A 23,801-nucleotide genomic window follows, 5' to 3' on the forward strand; every position below is an offset into this window, starting at 1 on the left:
GTTACCTCTAGAAACGCCAGGCGTTTTCAGACCTGGAAATAGTTGCGAGAATAGGTGGACACCTGTTCACCCGAGCTGAGCTCCTTTTGTGAAGGTCTAAGAGTTAAACTCAGAGCAGCTCTCAGTTTGGGGGTTCTGATTTGCATATTAATGCCCTTAGTAGTTTTACCTCCATCTCTTTTATTTTACAATAAGTGATTTAGTTACAACACAGGATTCTGATAGCAGGAGCCACTCCCCACCTCCACAAGGCTTGTGGGGTCCTAGTTCCCCGACCAGGGGAGTCCTAACCACTGGACCACCAGGGAATTCCCAGTAGGAGCTCTGAGTGCATCTTGTATTTTGCTGACTTACCACTGAAACATACAGTTGCTCTGAGCCCAGCACAATGCAAATAGAGACGCGAAATGAGAAATGAGAACGGAAGGTTAATGCTGCTATCATGCCCGCCTACTTTGTCTGGGGGTGGGGCTGGGGGAGGCGAGAGTAAGCAAGCAGGGAGGAGGGGACAGAGGAGGCCCGTGGGCATTTAGTGCGCTGCAGTCACCTACTCGTAGGCAGGGTTTGTCTTGTTTCAAAACGATGCGACAGGGACTTCCCTGGCGGCGCGGTGGAGAAGACTCCATGCTCCCAATTCAGGAGGCCCAGGCTCGATCCCCTGTCGGGGAACTAGATCCCACCTGCATGCCGCAACTAAGAGTTCACATGCCACAACTGAAGAGCCTGAGTGCCGCAACTAAGGAGCCCGCCTGCTGCAACCAAGACCCGGCGCAACCAAATAAGTAAATAAATATTAAACAACAACAACAAAATGATGTGACAGGTGAAGGGGCAGAATGAAGGCGCAGGTACCATCCTCACCTTCATTAGCCCTGTGCTGAGGCCACCTGGGCACCTGCAGTATGACAGCCTCTCTCAACGAGCCAAGGAAAAGCAACAGAACGCGTTGGGTACCTTGGGCGGATGTACCAAGCGCACTGGGGTGGGGTCAGGGGAACGGCAGGGACACAGCTGTGGTCATGGGGCTGCTGAGCAGGGCTGCCACCCAACACAGACGGTTGTAGGATCAGGGATTTAGGTGACAAAACTGCAAACGGAGTTGCTGGCACTTCCCATTCTGCATTTCATGACGATGCTGGAATCCTGTCCCATGGCTGGAACAGCAAGACGGCTGTGGCTGCTGTTTTCTTGGTCTGAATGCAGCGAGTTCAATCTATTCACAGTCATGATAGCCTGGGACTTGGCCTGTGGGACTCTGCTCATCCAATAACCTCTGAATCCATGCTAGCGTGGCCCAGAATCCTACGGCAAAGTGTCCTACGACCCGCGTGTGCTGGGCCTGAGAGCAGGTTGGGGTCCCTTCTCCAGCAGGGACACAACCCCAGACTCTTTTTATCGCTCTGGGCAGTGGTTTCAGAGTCAAGCCAAGTGTCTATTTGCTTAAAGCATCTCATGGGTGGGCTCACATATCTCTTTTCCCCCTTTTCAGTGGTCGGTGAAACGAAGCAGTCTTAGGACCCGTAATCCCATCACTATCGGCCTCAGAGTAAGTTAAAATAACCAAAGGCTGCCACTTGCCCGCTCTGGAGAGAGCACTCCTGCTTGGGGCCCTTCACAGGGGCGTGTTCCGTGGACGTTCCCTCCCCGATGTTCCCTAGCACGTGGTTTAGCATCTACACTAGGTGTACATGGAAACTTACCGTACAGTTCGTGGCAGATTCTGGGGCAAGCAGGTGGGCTTTTAGATGCTTCACCTTGGGCAAAAGAACCTTTCTGGGCTTTGGCTTCCTTATTGGTGCAATGACAACACTAGTTTCTTCCTGATTTGGCTGTCGAGAGGTTGTAAATGAGAAAACACACGTAAAGCACTTAGCACGTTGGTAGCTGGGAAACAGCTCCGTACTCTGACATCCAGTATCGAACTTTTCTTGGGAACCAATGACATCTCTCCTGGGGCCAGTGGACTTGGAGGAACAGAATGACGACCCCTGGGATCTTGGGACGAAGGGTGGGCGATGGAGGCAGTTTCCTGAGGCTTCATGGAGAACGGCTCAAGGCCACCATGCCTCAGCTCGTGGCGGCTGATTTCAAGCCTGACGGCACAGCCTTCGCAGAGCCGTTGCCAAGGAACGAAGTAATCCTGCGGCAGAAACACTGCGCGGGGTTTCGGTTTGCCGGTGGAAATGGTTTTGGGTGGTGACAAGTTTTATTACAGGCATTCCTGGTCTCCCTGAAACAACCGTGTGAGAAGACAAGTTATGTAGGACAAAACCGCAGACCCAGCCTGGCAACAGACAACATGCACTGTGTTTCCTCGATATTGATCCACAGATGTATGGGATTAAAAAACAACAGTCCCACCAAAAAGCCCAAGCCTGCATACTTAAGCTGATCCATAGCCTGCCATTTGGCAAGATGACTTTTGCTGGTAAGTTGATTTCTTGGGAAGTCCTGGGAGTGGCCCTTGGCTCTAGCCTCACTAGCCAGGCGACCGTGGATGAGCGAGGCCACCCATTTGAGGTCACCACCACCTTCCTCAGGGAGTGGATGCGAAGTGAATCAACCCACATTAGCACAGAGTCGCCCAGGGACTGCCTGCCCCCCTTCCTTACAGACAGACGGCCGTGAAGGGGCAGCTCCCGTACTGCCCTTCTAAGGAGCCGCTATGTCAGAACGGACAGAGCTCAGGGGTTATGACGAGGAGAGGACTGTGCGTTTTACGTGAGTATTCAATAAAGGGCTGTAGTGTGATGTCAGTAATGCAGTGATTTCTGCACTCAAAAGCCAGTGGCCCTTTGGTTAACAATTTCCGGTGATTATGTGAAGCAACAGAGTAACCGTCATGGCCACAGAAAGCACCGAAATCCCATGGAGTCACGAATTCCTAGTGATATGGAAATAGTGATCCTTAAGAAGATCTACTGTGATCACGTGGCTTAACGTTTTCTGCAAGTCAAGTATGGCTGTCACGCATGCACGTAAACGATGCACTGACAAGAGCGGGTGCTCCTCAAATAAAACCACAGGATCTTATTGCAAACTTTATATCGTCCAAGGACAGAAGCCTTCCACAGAGACGTTTACAATTATAATGAAAAAAAATAAAATTACGATGAAAGTTACGCCTGAAACTGATCTAATATTATGTCAACTCTACTTTGCTAAAAATAAAATACTAATGAAAGTCAAAAAGCAAACAGACGCAAACCTGATTTTACAAAATCTGACAGTCAAAAGAGTAAGGTACAATCAAAGCGTATCGTCGGTTACAAGCCACTTTAGAACAATGCTGTTTTGAGGACAGCAGAAATGTTCGTCAGTGCAGGGGCCCTAAGTAACCTGGAGACTGTGGGGAGATGAGGACAGGCTGCACAGGGTTCTGGGAGGAGAACCTGCGTAGGGTGCTCTCCAGGGGCACTAGTCTGCCAGGAGCCAAGGCCTCCCCTCGAGGTGAGGGCACTCTGAGTAGGTCTCGCCGATGTGTGAAGGGCTGGGGGAGACATGGACGGTCCTCACCCTCCACAACGGAATCAGGTCTGGGAACCCAGGGTCCCGGCCCCGGCCCCGCTCCCAGCTCCATCCCTGTGGCTGTGTGTGTACGGGGCGCTCCGGCACCGTGGCGGGCGAGGAGCACTGGGCACAGGGAGACCAGGGCAGGGAGCGTCCTTGTCACTTCACTCTTCCTCAGAGTGAGCGTGATGCGTTTCCTCCAACTAGGGGAAGAGCCTTCTACAGACCAAGTGTAGCTGGACAAGACGTCTAGGCCACTTCTGGCTGCACAGTCTAAGAGATGTACTCGAGCTGCTCAGACGTCAGCATTTGCAGAGATGGTAAGCTGGAGAATTTAAAATCAAAGATGTCCTAGAAAACCAGTCAGGATGACAGGTGAGCCAACGTGGTTGTCACCGAGCCAACAGCGTTTGCATCTGTCAGCCTCGGTACCGACCTCAGCACGGCAAGAGCTGCAGGCTCTTGTGAGCCCACGGGGAGAACCAGGATCTGCATTTGTTTTCAGGAAAAGCCCAGAAACTACATAAGAATTTGTCCAGTTTCAAGGTTAGTCTAGTTTGGCCACCCAACTTCCATCACAGGTACAGGCTTTACACCTGGAAGACAAGACCAGCCAGGTCTCAACCAGGGGGTGAACTTCACCTTTGAAGCTGGGAGACACAAGGCTACAGTTAGACCCCCTGCCAGTCTCAACAAGATTGAGAATTGGGCCTCTGACAGTTCCACAGGGAGGGCCCAGGAAGAATGCGGGTAAGGAAGTGACGGGCGGCCTCTAGTGGCCACTGACAGCCAAGTTTCACAGCAGATCCCTGGGAGAAAAGGTACTTTCAACCTCCTGCAATACAGCAGCTGTTATGAGAATATAAAATAAAGCCATCAGGAAGCAAAATATATTTGTAACTATATCTTCAGTAGTTTGCCAAAGAAAAACCTCAGATTAGTAGATAGTCGTCCTGAAATAAAAAGAGTTTAGGCGGATTCTTTTGAGGATGTGTTTATTAAGTTCTAAAACCTTGAATAACTTTTATTTTAAAAATTCAAACTGAAAAAACTAGGAAAACCAGAAATTTCAACAACTTTCAAAGAGAGCTGTGGGTGTCCTTTTTAGTTATTATCATTATTATTATTTTGCCAGAAGAAAGGTGAGCTAATATTTTAGAAAGCTTCATCAACTGGTGAACTTCATCTTGGTCTCCACTTTATGTCTTTTACTCCATGAAAATGTCTTTTCAAAGCAGTGTTATCTGCCCACGGAGAATTTAAACAGGAATCGTCGTCATTTTCTTCCAGTTTCTGGACACAAACGTATTTTGCTCAGGAAGGCATTTCAGGAAAGTGTTCTATAGAACCCACGGCCAACCTCCTTGCTCCCCACGTCCCCAGAAGCAGGACACCTCCAGAGCCTAAGGCAGGCGGACACCGGGCAGGGCCCCCGCAGCCCTGGAGAGGCTGAAGCTCAGGAGGTGCCCTCACCACAGCCTGCAGAGCCCCCCGAGCTACCCCCGTGCCCAGAGTAAGGCCTGGGGGTGAGGGGGTGAACGCCCCAGGCGCCAGCTAGCTGAGAATCCATCAGTCACACGGTACCTTGAGCTCCTCTTGTCTTCTGTGATAGAAGAGCATCAGCTGTTTCTGCTCCTCACTGCTTATGATGGGTTCTCGCGCTGGAGCTCCTTGCCCCCTCTGAAAAGGCGGGGGGACAGCAAATTGCGGACTGAGGCGTTCTTATAAGGACGACCCAGGAAGTTACAGCTCACGCCTTACAATTGCCTTTGCCGACTGCTAAAGATAAACAGGTCGCATCTCTGATCATCCACAGCGAATAACGAGGGGAGTCTCGCTCTGGCCCTGGGCCCTCACAGTGGAGGCTGGGTGGTGCTGTGTTGGTCACAGCCATTCCCAAGTCAGCCACTGCAGGTCCAGCGAGGGAGGGGTAGAGATAATCGTGGGGGGGACCCTGTTGCCCCCAAACTATAGAGAGATGATTTAGGAGAGAGCACGTAACAAAGCAGCCTGCAGGTATACGGCTCCACACGAAGTCCTTACAGGTCTCCAGCTCTCCACCTCTTTCACAGACTGTCAGCACTTAGGAAAACTTGAGATCAGTGCTCTGGGCTGTATTTTTCATTTCAAGAAACATTTTTAGTGACTTGTAAGCCCCATTTTTAAAGCTGAAATGAATGCAGCATACTCTCCTTTCCCCCCAATTAAAACAAACTCCAGATACCGTCCATCGATCCATATTTCCTTCATGTTTTTGTTGCTCCATAAAGAGGACAGTTTGACTTTAAGCCTGGACCGGCAGGATTAAAGTGTCTGCACAAGAGTTTAAATCTTTCAGATTTAATGTAAAGTTTTATCAGTTTGCAAGTAAGCGAAAAAGAGTGACATGTTAAAGTACTTACCCGCTGAATCTTGACGATAATTTTGGTTTTTTCATTCTTCCCCACGTAGTCCGAAAGCTTCTTTGTTCGTCTTAGCTCCTTTGCTGCCCACCACAATTGTGCCTCTGATTCTGTGATGACGCTGAGTGCTGCCTGGGTTCACGGCAAGAACCAGCTTTAAGGTGGTCAGGACACGGCCAAGGGTGTGGGCCGGCCCTGTGGGCAGGGAGCCTGGCCAATGCCCCTCCCAGCATCGGAAGTGGGACAGGTTTCCAGCACCCTGCCCTCCCCTGCCGTCCCCCACGGGCAGCACTAATGCCCCCTACTCAAAGCCCTCACTCATTTCAGCACCTTCCCTGTTAGTTTCAACTCATGCCCTGACTCAGGTCACTTCTGGAAGGTGGCGGGTATCCTATCTCATTTGCACCCTCATCCATGATAGAAGGTCTGTCTTAGATGGATTTTTGGGTTACTGCCAGGGAAGAATGGGGGGATCCTGCTGGGTGTTTAAATACAAAAGCCTCTGACTTACGATGGTTCGATTTATGACTTTTCGACTATATGATGGTGTGAAAGTGATACGCATTCAGTAGAAACCATGCTTTAAATTTTGAATTTTGATTTCTTCTCGGCCTAGTGATGTAGAGTATGAGACTTTCTCGTGATGCTGGGCAACGGCAGTAACTTGTGATCGCCAGAGTAATCAACCGATACAACTGTCCGTACCAGACAATAGTTCTGTTTTTCGCTTTTAGTACAGTATTCAATAAATCACACTATTATAAAATAGGCTTTGTGTTAGATGATTTTGCCCAACTGTTGGCTAATGTAAGTGTTCTGAGCACGTTTCAGGTGGGCTAGGCTAAGCTATGATATTTGGTAGGTTAAATGTATTAAATGCATTTTCAACTTATAATATTTTCAACTTACGCTGGGTTTGTTGGGGCATAATCCCATCATAAATTGAAGAAGAGCTGTATAGGTATAATGGGGCTGTTCGTTTGCTTCTGCATATCGTGCCTATTTAAGATGGCTCAGAGAAAAAGATACTGTCCCACAGGATAAGGAATGAAAAAATGAGAAAAACAAAGGAAAGTGGAACATAAAGCTAAGAAAATAATAAGGAGCAAGAGGTAAGGCTAGGGGCTTCCCTGGTGGCGCAGTGGTTAAGAATCCGCCTGCCAATGCGGGGGACACGGGTTCGAGCCCTGGTCCGGGAAGCTCCCACGTGCCGCGGAGCAACTAAGCCTGTGCGCCAGAACTACTGAGCCTGCGCTCTACAGCCCGCGAGCCACAACTACTGAAGCCCGCGTGCCTAGAGCCCGTGCTCCGCAACAAGAGAAGCCACCGCAATGAGAAGCCCGCGCACCGCGACAAAGAGTAGCCCCTGCTCGCCACAACTAGAGAAAGCCCGTGCGCAGCAACGAAGACCCAACGCAGCCAAGAATGAATGAATGAATGAACGAATAAATAAATAAATGTATTGGGGACAAAAAAAGAGATAAGCCTAGAACACAAAATTCCATGCAAAGGGACCGATACGTTTGGGTAGAAATAGGCACAAATTAGGGTTTTGGCTTCCCAGCGGTCAAAGAAAATGGGACTGTTTTCAGTTACTCCCTTGTCTCTTGCCACCCCTGTGTGTGGGGGCCAAGCCCTCAGCCAGGAGCACGTCCTCGGGGTCCTCCCCTGAATTCACAGCTCTGCTCTGAAGCCTAGTCTAGCAAAATGGAAAGCTGTGTACGAAGCAACAAACTACATCAGCAGAGAAAGGTCAAATCGGAGGGGCTGCTGCTCTTTGGGGGCTGGGGGAGGGAAGGAACTCACCTGGAAGAAACCCCAAGAGCCACATACCTGACTCCCCGACAGATCTTCTTTATTTTCAAATTCCATCCGGATAGGATCGTATGGCGGCAACCCCATGGGATAAACAATCATCACTGCACCTCGAAGCTGGTCCAAGGCGTCTTTCACCATCTCCATGGTAACGCAGACATTGGCTTCCACGTGTTTCTGAAAATGATTACAGGCATTGTTATCTATGATGATCAATTCAACAAATCTCAATCAAGCTCTTGTACAAGACCCGTGCCAGATACTGCCAGAGCGACAGAAAGAATCAGACGGCGCTCGCTACCAAAGTGACTACGCTCTATTTCTGGGGCTGAGCCATGGCCACCACGACCTAGGTTATAAGGCAGGATATGAGCGGCACCAAGAGGGGTGAAGCGCAGAGGACACTCTGAGGGGAGGAACCCCAGTCCAGCGGTACAGATGCGAGAGGGCATCAGGAAACGGGGCAGAGGGGACGGCATCTCAGGGAACAGAGTGCTTCAGGACAAGCAACGGCAAAGAAAAGCAGGTAACAGCTAGCAGCCCACGCAGCTCGGGGAAGGGAAGGCACTGCTGGCCGGCCAGGCTGGAGCCTGTTTTGGGATGGCCGTGAACGCCAGGCTGAGGAGTTAGCATTGACAGTGAGGCGACGGGCAGCGAGTGGCTTCTCTGGGAAGAAGTGGTGACGCCGTGAGACTCATCTTGCAGTGGTTGTAGAATGGACCCGGGCGGGGGCAGACCACGTAGCAGGCAGGCTCTGAAGAGTGCAGAGAAAGGTGTGACGTAATCGAGGGCGTATCTGGTCTTTGCCCCCTGTTCCTGGCGCAGAGCTTCAAAAACCCTTGGCATTTCCTGAGTGATAGGGTTGTCATTATTCCTAACCAGCCCCCTCTGACCAGACCTGGGTTCATGCTGACGAGGTGATCCATGTGAACCCCTGCATAGTTTGGGGAGGGGTGGCCCCCGCAGGAAGCCCAAGCTGGGACTAGCAGGTTGGAGCTTTCAGACACCCTCCCCGCACCCCCATCATCACCACCTCTGGAGAAGGGGATTGGAGAGGAGCTCAGTCACGTGGCCGCTGATTTAACCAATCAGGTCCACACAATGAAACCCTGATAAAAATTCTGGACACTGAAGCTCAGTGGAGCTCCTGGATGGAGAGCACACTGAAGGTGTGCACCCGGGGTCCACTGAGGAGGAGAGGCCGCGGAGGTTCTGCACCCCCTGCCCCGGGCTCTAACTTTGCTCTGTGGGTCTCTCCCATCCGGCGGTTTCTGAGTTGTATGCTTTATAACAAAACTTTATAACAAAATAGGAAATACAGCACTTGCAGCGTGTTCGGTGCATCATTCAAGCAAATTACTGAACCTGAAGTGGGGTGGTGGGAACCCCCAAACCTGCAGCCAAACCAGACAGAGTGCAGGTCACCTGGTGGCTGAGGACCTCACCCTTTAGCTTGCGGGGTCCGTGCCAGCTCTGGGTAGTTAGTGTCAGAGCTGAGTTGCAGGCCCCCCAGCTGGTGTCTGAACACAAAGGCTATCAGGGGGGCTTCCCTGGCGGCGCAGTGGTTGGGAGTCCGCCTGCTGATGCGGGGGACGCGGGTTCGTGCCCCGGTCCAGGAGGATCCCACATGCCACGGAGCGGCTGGGCCCGTGAGCCATGGCCGCTGAGCCTGCGCGTCTGGAGCCTGTGCTCCGCAACGGGAGAGGCCACAGCAGTGAGAGGCCCCAGCAGTGAGAGGCCCGCGTACCGCAAAAAAAAAAAAAAAAAAGGCTATCAGGGGAGCCTTAAATAAAGTGGTGACCGTGGATATGAAACGAGGGGTTGGATTTAAGATGCATCTTAAATCCATGGGAGTGGACGGTACAGGACCAGACTTAAGGCATACAGGTGACAGAGAGGAAGTGACGAAGGTGACACTGAGCCTGGATAACCGAGACAGCAGTGGCTCTTAGAAGAAATGGAAAGTCTGCAGGAAGTGCTTCCTCTAGGGTAAAGAACACAGGGCAGAGGAATCAATGAGCTCAGGTCTAGAAAACTTGAGTTTGAAGTGCTGGTTGGACTTTCAGGTAGAACCTTTTAGAACCCAGCTGGAAACTCAGGTTGCAAGTAAAGGAAGATGCTGGGGTAGAGGACAGAGATTTGAGAGTTATTGTGGAGAGTGGAATCTGTATTTGGCAGAGAAGATAAAATGCCGAGGAAGAAAGAGCAGAAAGAAAAGAGATTCAGGATAAAGTACTTTGAGAAACACCAAATTTAAGAGGCAAGAGCCAGAGAAAACAGCAACCAGGAAGCCGGGAGGGAACCAGGATAGAGGAGGCTCATGTACGTGGTCGAAAGACAGAGAGGGCTCCAGGAGTCAGATGGGAAAAGCCCCTGGATTTGCAGGAGGGGGGTCACTGTTGGCCCTGAGGCGGCCATTTCTGTGGCGGAAGAAAACAGAGGCCAGGTTCTGAGAAACCCGGGAGCATCTGGCCCGAGGATCTGGGGGCCTCTCCTTCGGGAAAGCTGCTGGGGGTGGGAAGATGGGGGAGGCGAGTGTTGGGGGGGCAGGTGGAAGGTTAAGCTGCAGAGGACTGATTTCAGGCTAAGGAAAGAGGCCCAAGTGTGCTTACAGAGTAGATGCTGCCATAGGACAGGGGAGACTAAAGGCATTATTCCTCCTGGGTTTCTAGAAGGGGGGATGCAGACCAGCTGGAGTGGGGGATGCAGCGGAAGTGGGAGAGCCCAGGGGCAGGAGACACTGGTCGGAGTTTCGAGGGAAGAACGAGAGAGATCCAGGAAGAGACAGTTTGCAGGGAGGACAGAAAACCGAGGGCTTATGCCAGATGGCCTCGACCTCACTGCCAAAGCAGGAGGCAGATCTGCCACGGAGAAGGTGAGAGGGCAGGAGCCCAAGAAGAGGAAGGGTCTGAGACAGGCTGGGGGGAGGGCCAGCGGGCCCGCAGTCCCCATGAGGTCAGAGCTTGCTCAGCAAAGGAGGTCAGGCCAGGAGCACGGGCCACGCAGAGACCCGGAGCCAGGAAGAGGCCACCTTGGGCCCTGCTGGGCTGGGAGGCGAGGTAGGGGAGAGGGGTTATCGGGAACCCTCGGCACGCTGACAAGGGGCTGGGGGGCAAGGGCGGGGGCAGGGAAGGATGGAGGATCCTGCACTACGAGGACGACATCAGGGCCCACATCTGAGACGGAGCCGCTCTGAGTAACTGTGAGTTATAACCTGACCGAGCTGTAGGCAAGTGACACGGAAGGGAGATGAAAATCCTCGCTTCCGAGGAAATGCAGGAGTCCCGTGACCTGGTACAACACGGATCATCAGCGTGGATGCCCAAGTCCCGGGGGGACAGGGGGCCAGGCAGCACCCGTGGCCTGAAGCTGATGCACCCCAGGGAAGGCAGAATGCCCTGGAGGCCCAGATTTAAACTCTCTTAAACCTACGTTCTCATCTGTAAGACGGAGGTAATATTCCTGCCTTACCTACTCCCAGTGCGGCTTATGAAATTGTTTCCAAGTCATAAATCCTCATAAAATAAATCAGGCCTTCCCATGAGGGGCACATGCCGTAGAGACGGTGTGAAGATCTCCCGGATCCGGGGTCACCGGAGGGAAGCTGTCCCACTCAGAGGGCTCCACCCCCCACTACCAATATATGCAGAAAGGGGGAGCCACGGGGTCATTTTCTACAAAAACTCCACCAATGTCAAGGGCGGTGATTCCCCACCAGATGCCATGGTTGGGTGACAGAGAAACTCACGGTGTGGCCTCAGGACGACAGAGATTCCCCGCTGTCCTGGTCTCCCACTCACAGCAGAGGGTGGGTCCCAGGAAGAGAGGCGGCATGGACACCATCATCCCACCCCAAGGAGCCCCAGTTTCGATATTCCACCGTCTTCCACTCTCCCCCTGAGGAACCTGAGCAATGGAGGTGGAGTCCCAGGCCCAGGGCCAAGGGACTGGTCACAGTGGGGCTGCTGGGACCTGAACTCTTCCTTCCCTGCTCGCCCAGTGGGTTCTGACCCACAGGGCTAAGTGCCCCACGCAGGGCAGGGTCTAGGGAGGCGAGAGCGACGCCGGCTGCATTTGGGAAGCAGCGTGGAAGCCCCGGGTGAGAAGTGAGGCCTGGCCACCCAGGAGCTCTGCAACTTTGGGAAAATCGCTGCAGCAAAGCGACTGGAGCCCCTGGGAAACCTCTCTCTCTCAACTATGACATGACTATGTAAAAAGACACACAGGCAAAGGGAAGAAGTGATACAAATGAATAGGAAGGATACCCACAGAAGCAAGAGTGGGGAGTGAAGGGGGCGGAGCAGGGTCCAGGCCACTGTTCTCCTAACGTGCTCTGAGATGTGCCCATTTGACTAGATGTTACTAGCTATTATCCTTTTAAAAAAAGGTTCTGCAGTCAAATGCATTTTGCAAACATTGGATCGAACCGAAGCCTTCCTTGTCGGCTTTCCCAGAGTCTTTCCTATATTAACAGGCAGAAGGGCAGCCTTTCCTGAAGCACTTAAAGGATTAGTTAAGAGCTTGAAGAATTTGGGAAATGTTGGTTTAGAAATGACAGTTATGCCCAGTGCATTGAGAGGAACAGAAGAAAAAGCAGTTATCAAGTGAGAAGGCCTGCAGTGGCGGGTGGGAGCAACTAGTACCAGCAACACATAAACAAAAGCGACTGATAAAAACATTCAATTCTTGAAAAATCTTTAAATTATTCTCCTCCAGACTCACAGTATATGCAGGTCAATGGTATGTTTCTCCTTCAATGAAACACTTTTTGTGTAAATACTTAAGACAATTACAAAAAGCTAATTCGTAATAAACACATGCTGTGCCAGTCAGGTATCTGTAGATCCAGCGTGTGGTTACAACGTTCGCATCTCCCCATTCCACTTTCATTAGTTCTTAAGGGTTACAAACTACAACACATAGAACGGACAAGCAAGAAGGGTTTACTGTATAGCACAGGAACTTATATTTAATATCTTGTAATAACCTAAAATAGAATATAATCAGGAAAAACCACAACTGAATCAACTATACTTCAACTAAAAAAAAAAAAAGTTAAGGAAACAAAATCATATATGCATCAATTCATATGTGCACCACATTTACACAAGCCGATAACCATTTCTGTCAGACCTGAGAGAACTGGGAGGATTGAGGACAATTATGAAAAGGAAAAGCTAGGGCCCACCCCGAACATGCTTGTTTCCCTTGCCTCTGGAAGGAGGAAGGAGGGAAGGAGGGAGGGGAAGAGAAAGAGAGAGAGAGAAAGAAACAGAGAGAAAGGAAGAAAAGAAAGAAAGAAAGAAAAAGAAGGAAAGAAGGAAAGAGAAAAGGAAAGAGAGAGAGGGAGAGGGAGGGAAGGAGGAGGGAGGAAAGGAAAGGAAAGAAAGGCTTCATTTAAAAAGCTAACCTTCGATATTATTGCTTTGGCTTCTTCTATAGTCTTCTTTAAAACTTGCTTCATCTTTTCATTTGGAGCTATGAAAATAAAAAAGGGAAGGGGGAGAGAGACAGCCATCTTTAAAACTCTTCTTAAACATCTTAATCCCTTCTGTCTGCGTCAGGGAGGAAGTGAGATGAGAGAAAGTACAAGAATGGAATTCAGATGAGGGATACAGGAAAGCTGGCTGTAAGAAATTAGGTAAAAATCTTTCAAACTTCATATGCTGAATAAATAACATAGCCATTGAAACTACTAGAAATACAAAACTGTATTAAAATAAAAGTGATTAAGACAATCTTGGTTAAAGATGAATAATGAACTGGTAAAAATAAACTGTTAACTCTTCTTACGAGTACCATTAGTTTTTTCATTGATGCCATTCCTCCTAAAAAGCAAAAGATCTCTCCAAATTGAGAATGGGTTTAGGTATGAAAAGATGTGGAAGACAACCAACTATTTTCTAGGTTAAAGTTCAAAAGAAATAATACTAGAAATTCCTATTATCTTCAATACTAAAAAAAAATTTCTGAGCATGCAAAGGCCTTATACGGACACTTTATTTCTTTCACTCCTAATAGTGTTTTAAGGGCATAGTAGATACTTAGGTGTTCGTTAACTGATCAATTATAGTCTTTTATTTTATTTTTTTTTAAAGAATCCATGATAAACTTTCTTCATTTATTTATTTGGCTGCATTGGGTCTTCGTTGCTGCGCGCGGGCTTTCTCTAGTTGCAGCGAGTCTGGCCTACTCTTCATTGTGGTGCGCGAGCTTCTCGTTGCAGTGCCTTCTCTTGTTGCAGAGCACGGGCTCTAGGCACACGGGCTTCAGTAGTTGTGGCTCGCGGGCTGTAGAGCACAGGCTCAGTAGTTGTGGTGCACGGGCTTAGTTGCTCCGCGGCATGTGGGATCTTCCCGGACCGGGGCACGAACCCGTGTCCCCTGCATTGGCAGGCGGACTCTCAACCACTGCACCACCAGGGAAGCCCCTATAGTCTTTTAAATGGAGTTTTTCATGCAGGTTAAAAGGGATAAGAAGCTATCAAAATGGGTTATCATCCCTTTTTCCTTCCAGTTCCACACAAACAACCATATACTAAAACAAGAGGAATTTCTTCAGTGTTCTGGTGTGTCCTAAGCTGCTTTGTACAAAAGAGAGACATGTCCTCAATTCGAGTGGAGACTGTTGGGCTGATATTTATTTCCTCCTTCCACACAGAATCTCTAAATAAACCCTGATCTGCAAACTGTAACAAAACACACCCTTCAATACATTATCAATGATTATCCCCTCAAACGATTAGGTCGCACCACATGAAAATGGCAATTTTCAATCACTTGTTGCCTACAAAAATGGTAATTTCTTTTTTTTTTTACATCTTTATTGTAGTATAATTGCTTTACAATGGTGTGTTAGTTTCTGCTTTATAACAAAGTGAATCAGTTATACATATACATATGTTCCCATATCTCTTCCCTCTTGCATCTCCCTCCCTCCCACCCATCCTATCCCACCCCTCCAGGCGGTCACCAAGCACTGAGCTGATCTCCCTGTGCTATGCGGCTGCTTCCCACTAGCTATCTACCTTACATTTGGTAGTGTATATGTCCATGCCACTCTCTCGCTTTGCCACAGCTTACCCTTTCCCCTCCCCATATCCTCAAGTCCATTCTCTAGTAGGTCTGTGTCTTTATTCCTGTCTTACCCCTAGGTTCTTCATGACATTTTTTTTCCTTAAATTCCATATATATGTGTTAGCATACGGTATTTGTCTTTCTCTTTCTGACTTACTTCACTCTGTATGACAGACTCTAGGTCCATCCACCTTATTGCAAATAGCTCAATTTCGTTTCTTTTTATGGCTGAGTAATATTCCATCGTATATATGTGCCACATCTTCTTTATCCATTCATCCGATGATGGACACTTAGGTTGTTTCCATCTCTGGGCTACTGTAAATAGAGCTGCAATGAACATTTTGGTACACAACTCTTTTTGAACCATGGTTTTCCCAGGGTACATGCCCAGCAGTGGGATTGCTGGGTCATATGGTAGTCCTATTTGTAGTTTTTTAAGGAACCTCCATACTGTTCTCCATAGGGGCTGTACCAATTCACATTCCCACCAGCAGTGCAAGAGTGTTCCCTTTTCTCCACACCCTCTCCAGCATTTATTGTTTCTAGATTTTTTGATGATGGCCATTCTGACTAGTGTGAGATGATATCTCACTGTAGTTTTGATTTGCATTTCTCTAATGATTAATGATATTGAGCATTCTTTCATGTGTTTGCTGGCAGTCTGTATATCTTCTTTGGAGAAATGTCTATTTAGGTCTTCTGCCCATTTTTGGACTGGGTTGTTTGTTTTTTTGTTATTGAGCTGCATGAGCTGCTTGTAAACTTTGGAGATTAATCCTTTGTCAGTTGCTTCATTTGCAAATATTTTCTCCCATTCTGAGGGTTGTCTTTTGGTCTTGTTTATGGTTTCCTTTGCTGTGCAAAAGCTTTTAAGTTTCATTAGGTCCCATTTGTTTATTTTTGTTTTTATTTCCATTTCTCTAGAAGGTGGGTCAAAAAGGATCTTGCTGTGATTTATGTCATAGAGTGTTCTGCCTATGTTTTCCTCTAAGAGTTTGATAGTTTCTGGCCTTACATTTAGGTCTTTAATCCATTTTGAGCTTATTTTTGTGTATGGTGTTAGGGAGTGATCTAATCTCATACTTTTACAGGTACCTGTCCAGTTTTCCCAGCACCATTTATTGAAGAGGCTGACCTTTCTCCACTGTACATTCCTGCCTCCTTTATCAAAGATAAGGTGACCATATGTGCGTGGGTTTATCTCTGGGCTTTCTATCCTGTTCCATTGATCTAACTTTCTACTCTACCCAGCAAGGATCTCATTATTTGATGGAGAAATTAAAACCTTTACAGACAAGCAAAAGCTGAGAGAGTTCAGTACCACCAAACCAGCTTAACAACAGATGCTAAAGGAACTTCTCTAGGCAAGGAACGCAAGAGAAGGGAAAGACCTACAATAACGAACCCAAACCAATTAAGAAAATGGGAATAGGAACATACATATCAATAATTACCTTAAATGTAAATGGACTAAATGCTCCCACCAAAAGACACAGATTGGCTGAATGGATACAAAAACAAGACCCATATATATGCTGTCTACAAGAGACCCACTTCAGACCTAGAGACACATACAGACTGAAAGTAAGGGGAAGGAAAAAGATATTCCATGCAAATGGAAACCCAAAGAAAGCTGGAGTAGCAATTCTCATATCAAAGTACACTTTAAAATGAAGACTATTAGAAGAGACAAAGAAGGACACTACGTAATGATCAAGGGATCGATCCAAGAAGAAGTTATAACAATTGTAAATATTTATGCACCCAACATAGGAGCACCTCAATACATAAGGCAAATACTAACAGCCATAAAAGGGGAAATCGACAGTAACACATTCATAGTAGGGGACTTTAACACCCCACTTTCACCAATGGACAGATCATCCAAAATGAAAATAAATAAGGAAACACAAGCTTTAAATGATACATTAAACAAGATGGACTTAATTGATATTTATAGGACATTCCATCCAAAAACAATAGAATACACTTTCTTCTCAAGTGCTCATGGAACATTCTCCAGGATAGATCATATCTTGGGCCACAAATCAAGCCTTGGTAAATTTAAGAAAACTGAAATTGTATCAAGTATCTTTTCCGACCACAACGCTGAGACTAGATATCAATTACAGGAAAAGATCTGTAAAAAATACAAACACATGGAGGCTAAACAATACACTACTTAATAACTTAATAATCAAGGGATCACTGAAGAAATCAAAGAGGAAATAAAAAAATACCTAGAAACAAATGACAATGGAGACACGATGACCCAAAATCTATGGGATGCAGCAAAAGCAGTTCTAAGAGGGAAGTTTATAGCAATACAATCCCACCTTAAGAAACAGGAAACATCTCAAATAAATAACCTAACCTTGCACCTAAAGCAATTAGAGAAAGAAGAACAAAAGATGGTAATTTCTTATGGTTCATCTATCACATTTAAAAGCTAGCTGCAACTTAGAGCAAGAAGACAGATGTCTTCTTTTCCTCCTAATTCATTCTGGATTAGTGTTTTACAAGTAGTTATTACATGGTGCAGTATTTTATAAGTTTGTATATAAATACTGAGGTCAATTTTTTAACTTAAAGAACTGCTTTCGTACTTATCACTATACTCAGGCATGCAGAGAGAAGAAAAATGCTGAATTACCTTGTCCATTCCTTCGTCCAATATCATCCTTTTTAAATACTGAACCCCCACTGGGGACACACTTTTCACCCCATTCATCCTTTAATTTCAAATCTTCAATCTGGTCATCAGTTAGTCCTTGCATATTGGGAGGGAGAAATACGCCATGTTCTGCTAATTCTTCCATTTCTTAAAAACAAGAGAAAGTCAGACAATATGTATGGTAGTCATCATCATAACACCTTACACCTCATTGGAATGTAAGCTCCCTAGTGGTCGGGGGTCTTGCCCACTGGCTATTTTATTTAACAAACACTCTGATGCCACTTGCTATGTGCCAGACCTGTCCTTGACCTCTGACAAATGCTCACCAATTTGTCCTAGGTCAACCGATGCAGAGAGTCTGGGTGTTTACCCACCGCTCACAGGCTACAGGTTCTGTGCTCTAACCCACTGTGCTATGTTATACTTCCCGGCACTCAGGAAGCACAAATTCAAATTCATTGACAGTCTGAATACACATCCACATAGGGCGTTATGGTTTTCCAAGCACGTTCACATAGCTTATCTCACTTAATTTAACCTTGAGAGGTAGGCCAGACCGTTATCAACATCCTCATCTTCCCTAATTTGCAGCTGTATCACCTGAGGCTTGCTCTGGTCACACTTCAACTACTGTATATAAAACTTTATATAAATACTTTATAAAGGATTTATGTACATCTGATCATTGGGGAGGATGTAAGGCAGCTCATGCCCTTCCACAGTGGCAGAGACAAGATCTTGATTTTCTAGTATCATGTTCACTATTCAGATGCATGCTTTATATTTTTCCTGTTCCATATATATTCACCCCAAAACGAATCCACATTTCAACCTTGCAAAACTGTCTTTCTTTCTTTCTTCTCTTTCCTTCTCTCTCTCTCTCTCCCTTCCTTCTTTCACATGAAAGAGGTAGGCGGAGCTAAGTCTTCCCATAGCACTGTGTGAAGACACTAGATGGCCTGTAATAATACAATACTATGGAACAAATGGTGGAACTTAATGGGTTATTTATGGGATACATATTGTCTCTCTCCCCACCAGACTGTAAGTATCTGGGGGTCAAGGAGCTGGTCTCATTCATCCCTGTCTTCAGTGGGCATAGCACTGGGGCCTGCCTGAATCACGGCTGATAACAAGGACTGTAGACTAAATGAATGGGTTGGGTTTTTTTTTTGGTCACGTCGCATGGCATGTAGGATTTTAGTTCCCCCACCAGGGATCGAACCCGCGCCCCCTGCAGTGGAAGCGCAGAGTCTTAACCACTGGACCACCATGGAAGTCCCAAATGAATGGGTTTTAAGTTCACTAACATGCCTGAACAATCAGCACCACATTTCAATGGATAATTTCATAGAAAAAGAAGTTGAGGCCCTTTTCTCCCCAAATGCTTTCATTTTAAAATAACACTTAATCGAGCTTCTTTTGGAGTCAGTAAATTTTACTAAGAAACTATACGTATGACCCATAAAGGTAGAAACCACGACGCTTAAGGAGTTCTCCATGGTACAAAAATCACGTGGTGTAATTACAGACACAATCACACCCTAGACCACACCTGGAGTAGCATCCTGTCAAGTACTGCGCTGCCTAATGTGGCAGTTACTAGCTGCACGTGGCTACTTGGATTTAAGTTGAAATGCAATGAAATAAAAAACGCAGTTTCTTGGTGGTGCTCAACGGCCCCCTGTGCTTAGTGGATACCTTACTGGACAGCACAACCTGGGAACATTTTCCATTGCCGGGGAAAGCTCCCTTGGACGGCACTGCTCCAGAGTGTCGAGAGGACAGTGACCAAAACACTGTAACAGGAGAATCAGGCTTTGCTTCCTGGAGAAGGGAACACCAAGAGAGGCAAGAACACCGAGGCTCTCTGTTTCTCACCTCTGAAGGCCATCCCAAAGGTGGGGGACTCACCACCGGAAACTGCTCTACCTCCAAAGTCTCAAAATAGGAAATTCACTTGTAAAAAACGGCCCAGTGGTCGTGCCACCTCTCACACTTGTTGAAATCCACTACACCGGCTCTTGGGCCCAAGCTTCCGGCTCCCTCCTATGCCTCTTGCCTCCTCTGTACAGGGTCTATTTCGGTTTGCTCACAGCGCCCCAATCCCGGCAACCAGAACCTGGGGTGCGCCCTCCCCGCCGGCTCCGGGAGCCTCTCCTCGCAGTCCACCAGCTCTTGAAGCATCTCTGGCGAACCCCGCTGTCCCATTTCAAGCCCGGCTGCCGCACATCTTTGCAAATCTTCACAAACTTGACCCTCGGCCCCAACCTGCCCAAGAAAGCCTCGTGGGTCCCGCCCAACCTCGTCCCAGATGGCCCAGTTTCTTCTTCCCTTCTGGGGCCCTCGCGGTCTGGGCCCCCACCCCAACCCAGCCGGCAAACTCGCCGCGCCGCCGGGCCGCACCTGAGCAGACGCGCTGCACCTTGAGCCGCGCGTTGTAGACCCGGGCCACCTGCACCGTGAGCTCCTCCAGCTCCGTGCTCCCCGGCGCCTGCAGCAGGAACTGGCTCTCGTCGCCCCGCTTCACGTGCAGCAGAACCATGGTGGCTGTGGAGGCCCCGCCGAGGAGGCGAGAAGGCCCGGAATGAGCGGCGAACAGCGACGACCGACCGACTAACTGCCGCTGGGAGGCGGGAACCCGGGGCTCCGGGGCTCGCGTTGCTGGGGGAACTGCACTCGCTCCCGGAAGTGGCTGTTGCCGGGAGCAACAAAGAAACAGTCTGAGGGCCGCCGCTCAAGGTCAGACCCCGAGGCTGGGGCGGAGACCCCGCCCTCCACTGCCGGGAGCAGGTGCTGGCGAGCAACGATCCACACAGTCTGGGAAGGCCTCCGGGGCCCGCCCGCACCCGGCGAGCCGGATTCGCCGAGCCCTGCTCCCGGAAATGAGTGTCGTCGGGGCAACCCTCAAACAGACCAGCCGGCTGAGTGGAGCTCTGGCCGCCCAGTCGGCTCGCCTGGGGCCCAAGATTCCACCCAGGGAGATGGGTGGGTGGGAAAGAGGTTGCTAGGTCGGGAATGGGTGGGGTGGTGGGAACCCACAGGTGCCCAGCCCCGCAGCAGTCTTCCCACCGCAGCTCCGAGCCTCGGTAGCATTTCCGCCGCCCCCAGTCTCCACTTCCGGAAACTCCTCCCGCTGCTTCGGGTCTGGAGCGCTCAGAAGAGGCTGTCTCGGATCGCTGGTCCCCGGTGTCTGCTGCCTCTGCTCCGGTTTTCAGCACTGAAGGGTCAGGGAGTGTCCGTACTCCGTGGAGGCTGATTCGAATTCACATCTCTAGAGTGGCTCGAGCGGCTGCTGCCGTAGTGACCCTCCCCAAACTATCCAGCAACTCACTGCCCAACAAATTCTTATTAAAGGCAATCGGGTTCGGTGCTTTCTTCCAGGCGCCGGTGACAGGGAGGCAGATTCAGGGTCACTGCTCTCATGGAGCTTATATTCAGTGTAAGTGAAAAAGAGAAAACAAAAATAAACGGATAAGGCAAATTCAAATAGATATAAAAACAGAACAGGGTGACTGCCTTTTTAGATTGGATGGTCAGGGAATGCCTTAAGCCTTCAGGTATTCCTTGGGTGACATTTGTACTGAGGCCTTGATAACGAGGCGCTAGCAAAGCTAAATTAGTGCAAGGCCCCGATCCCTGGTTATCTCCTTGGAAGGGCCATTGCCAAATGCAAATTGAATTATTACAAGCACCTGCCACTTTGTGTACCTGAAACTTTGCCTCCCTCCATTGAAACCCTTAAGTTCCGGGGCAGAGTGGAGAAAGTGTGTGACTGTAGGCCTTGGAAATGCCCAAAGCCAATCCAGAGCCTCATGTGAAGACCGTTAGACTGACGCTGGATAGAAGCGGGATGGCGCCCAGGGAGAGATGTGTTTTCATCTCTAGTACTGTTGCGGCAGGGTTCACCCAAGCCCTGGGACATGCAGTACTGGTCAGATTGGCAAATGTCTCTCTTCCCCAGAGGAAGAAAGTGGCCTACTGTGGTCACTTAGCTCCTGACTGCTGGCTGTAAGATCATCCCCCTATTTCTCCTGAATCCAACTGCATATCCATCAAGCCAACTCCTGCTTAAAAACTTGGTTTATAGTATAGCCTTCTAAGTAGAGAGAACCATTTATCCACACACTCATGTACTACAGGGTCTCTGGGTATAATTTTTAATAATACAAAATGAATGAAAAGTACAGAAAACTCATGTTTGTACTGGCCACTCAGTTTTGTTTAAATACGTAGTTATCAACTACATATCTGGTGGAAAATCTGCCAGACCGTCACAGGTCGAGCCCTTGCACCATCTTTAACCTTTGTCAGCACTGATATTTGCCTTTGTAGTCCTCTTAACTTTACTCTTTCGTTGCAGTCCTTTCAGTGTTCTCTTTAGGTCTTTTTCTTCTCATACAGGCCATGTCTTACAAATTCTGTGCGTAGCTTTTTCTCAGTGTGGTTATTTTTTTAAAATAAATTTATTTACTTATTTTTGGCTGCGTTGGGTCTTCGTTGCTGTGCGCGGGCTTTTCTCTAGTTGCGGTGAGCGGGGGCTACTCTTCATTGTGGGTCATGGGCTTCTCATTGCAGTGGCTTCTCTTGCTGTGGAGCATGGGCTCTAGGTGCGCGGGCTTTGGTAGGTGTGGCACACGGGCTCAGTAGTTGTGGCTTGCGGGCTACAGAGCGCAGGCTCAGTAGTTGTGGTGGTGATGGGAAGGCCTTGTGTCAATGTGAATGTCCTGGTTGTAGTATTGTACTATAGTTCTGCAAAATGTTGCCACTGAGGGAAACTGGGTAAAACGTAGTTTCCCAGTTTTGGGAAACTGGGATCTCTCTATATTATTTCTTATAACTGCATACAAATTTACCTTAAAATAAAAAGGTTTTACAAAGCCTATTATTCTGTATCTGTAACTTCTTAATCAGAGGTTAATGAACATAACTGAACTATTTAAGAATCAAGGTTATTGTTTTAAATGGCAATCTGAAAAAAGGCAATACTCACAGGAACTACTGGCCTTGGTCTCTTACTTTGGGTCTTTTTTTTTTTTTTTTTGCGGTACGCAGGCCTCTCACTGTTGTGGCCTCTCCCGTTGCGGAGCACAGGCTCCGGACGCGCAGGCTCAGCGGCCATGGCTCACGGGCCCATCCCACGGGCATGTGGGATCCTCCCGGACCGGGGCACGAACCCGTGTTCCCTGCATCGGCAGGCAGACTCTCAACCACTGTGCCACCAGGGAAGCCCCCAACTTTGGGTCTTTTAAGGCAGTCTCTTCTTTCATCTGGCTCCTCATGCACCTGTTTCCCTTCTGCGCCTCCCCTTGACCCCCCAGGCTGTTTCTCTTGCTCTGGGTTAGAAAACCATCATTCATGCTTCACGTGTTATTTTCGAGCCAACAAGATTTTGCATCAGGGCCTCTCTTGCAGAATAAGTGCATGGCTTCTTAACGGTGATTAGTAATCTCAGAATAGCTTTCTTCTTACTTTTAGCCGAAATATTACATAGAGAAGTGAAATGGATGAAAATAAGATCTTGAATCAAAATACCCAATTATACAACAAGAATTAATCCCCAAATGTCACCAAACCCGTATATATAAACTTCAAGGAAAACGGCTGAGAAAAATTCCTCCCTTTTGAGCAAAGCAGTCAATATGGTAAAGACAGGTATATTTATTTCATATGAGAGCGCATTTCACAGGATATGTACAGAGTGTTTCATACCACTGACTTTAATACTGTACTTCTATAAAGTATATAGTTATACTGTATGCCACATAAGCGATAAAATTCTTACATATAAACAGCAATCTACTATAGAGAATGAAGAATTCACAAAGAGATCCTGTGTCTAGCTTCTGCTCTGCTTTTAACAGAACTGGCAAATATTTTAATAATACACAGAATAGTGGCTAGTTATTTGCAGCAGACCTTTAACTTTCATAACTTTGTGCACTTTTTCAGCAACTTGCCAAGTAGAATTTGCTGATAAAGGCTGAGCTGCTACATGATATGTATATTTTAGACAGTAGTTTATATTCAATAGGAAACATTGCTCACAGAACTGCAATCTGCACTAGTGAAGTTTATAATGAATTATTTTGCTAATGGAGAGCAAATATTGAATACCATATATACTATTCACATAGATTTGTTAAAGCCACAGTTTCAACAAGTTAATTCACATTTTGAAGCACACTGCCTATAGTAATACTGCTGTTTAAAATATACTACTGCTGAAATGATTAGAACCCCCCCAAAAAGCACAATATAAAACTCACGAGTTATTTCTAACAGCAAATCCTGGCTGTTAATAGAGAGAGGGTTACT

The 23,801-nt window shown here is 47.9% G+C and overlaps 1 protein-coding gene across 2 annotated transcripts; it reads right to left on the bottom strand.

Moving 5' to 3' along the window:
* Window positions 1-4,488: 4,488 nt before the first annotated feature.
* On the bottom strand, window positions 4,489-20,593 carry CFAP298 (cilia and flagella associated protein 298). 2 transcript variants are annotated; one of them, XM_032631417.1, is made up of 7 exons: window positions 19,890-20,593; window positions 17,460-17,627; window positions 13,138-13,205; window positions 7,746-7,904; window positions 5,913-6,044; window positions 5,095-5,190; window positions 4,489-4,803 (listed from the first exon to the last, which is right to left on the bottom strand). In XM_032631417.1, the coding sequence occupies exons 1-7, from the start codon at window positions 20,026-20,028 to the stop codon at window positions 4,693-4,695; spliced, it is 873 nt and encodes a 290-aa protein (XP_032487308.1). In that variant the 5' UTR covers window positions 20,029-20,593; the 3' UTR covers window positions 4,489-4,692. The 2 variants fall into 2 exon arrangements, with proteins under 2 accessions (XP_032487308.1, XP_032487309.1); XM_032631418.1 differs by lacking the exons at window positions 13,138-13,205; window positions 19,890-20,593 and having other exon boundaries at window positions 17,460-17,537.
* Window positions 20,594-23,801: the final 3,208 nt, after the last annotated feature.

This window comes from Phocoena sinus, chromosome 4, assembly GCF_008692025.1.
Source record: "Phocoena sinus isolate mPhoSin1 chromosome 4, mPhoSin1.pri, whole genome shotgun sequence".
NCBI classification, from domain to species: domain Eukaryota; kingdom Metazoa; phylum Chordata; class Mammalia; order Artiodactyla; family Phocoenidae; genus Phocoena; species Phocoena sinus.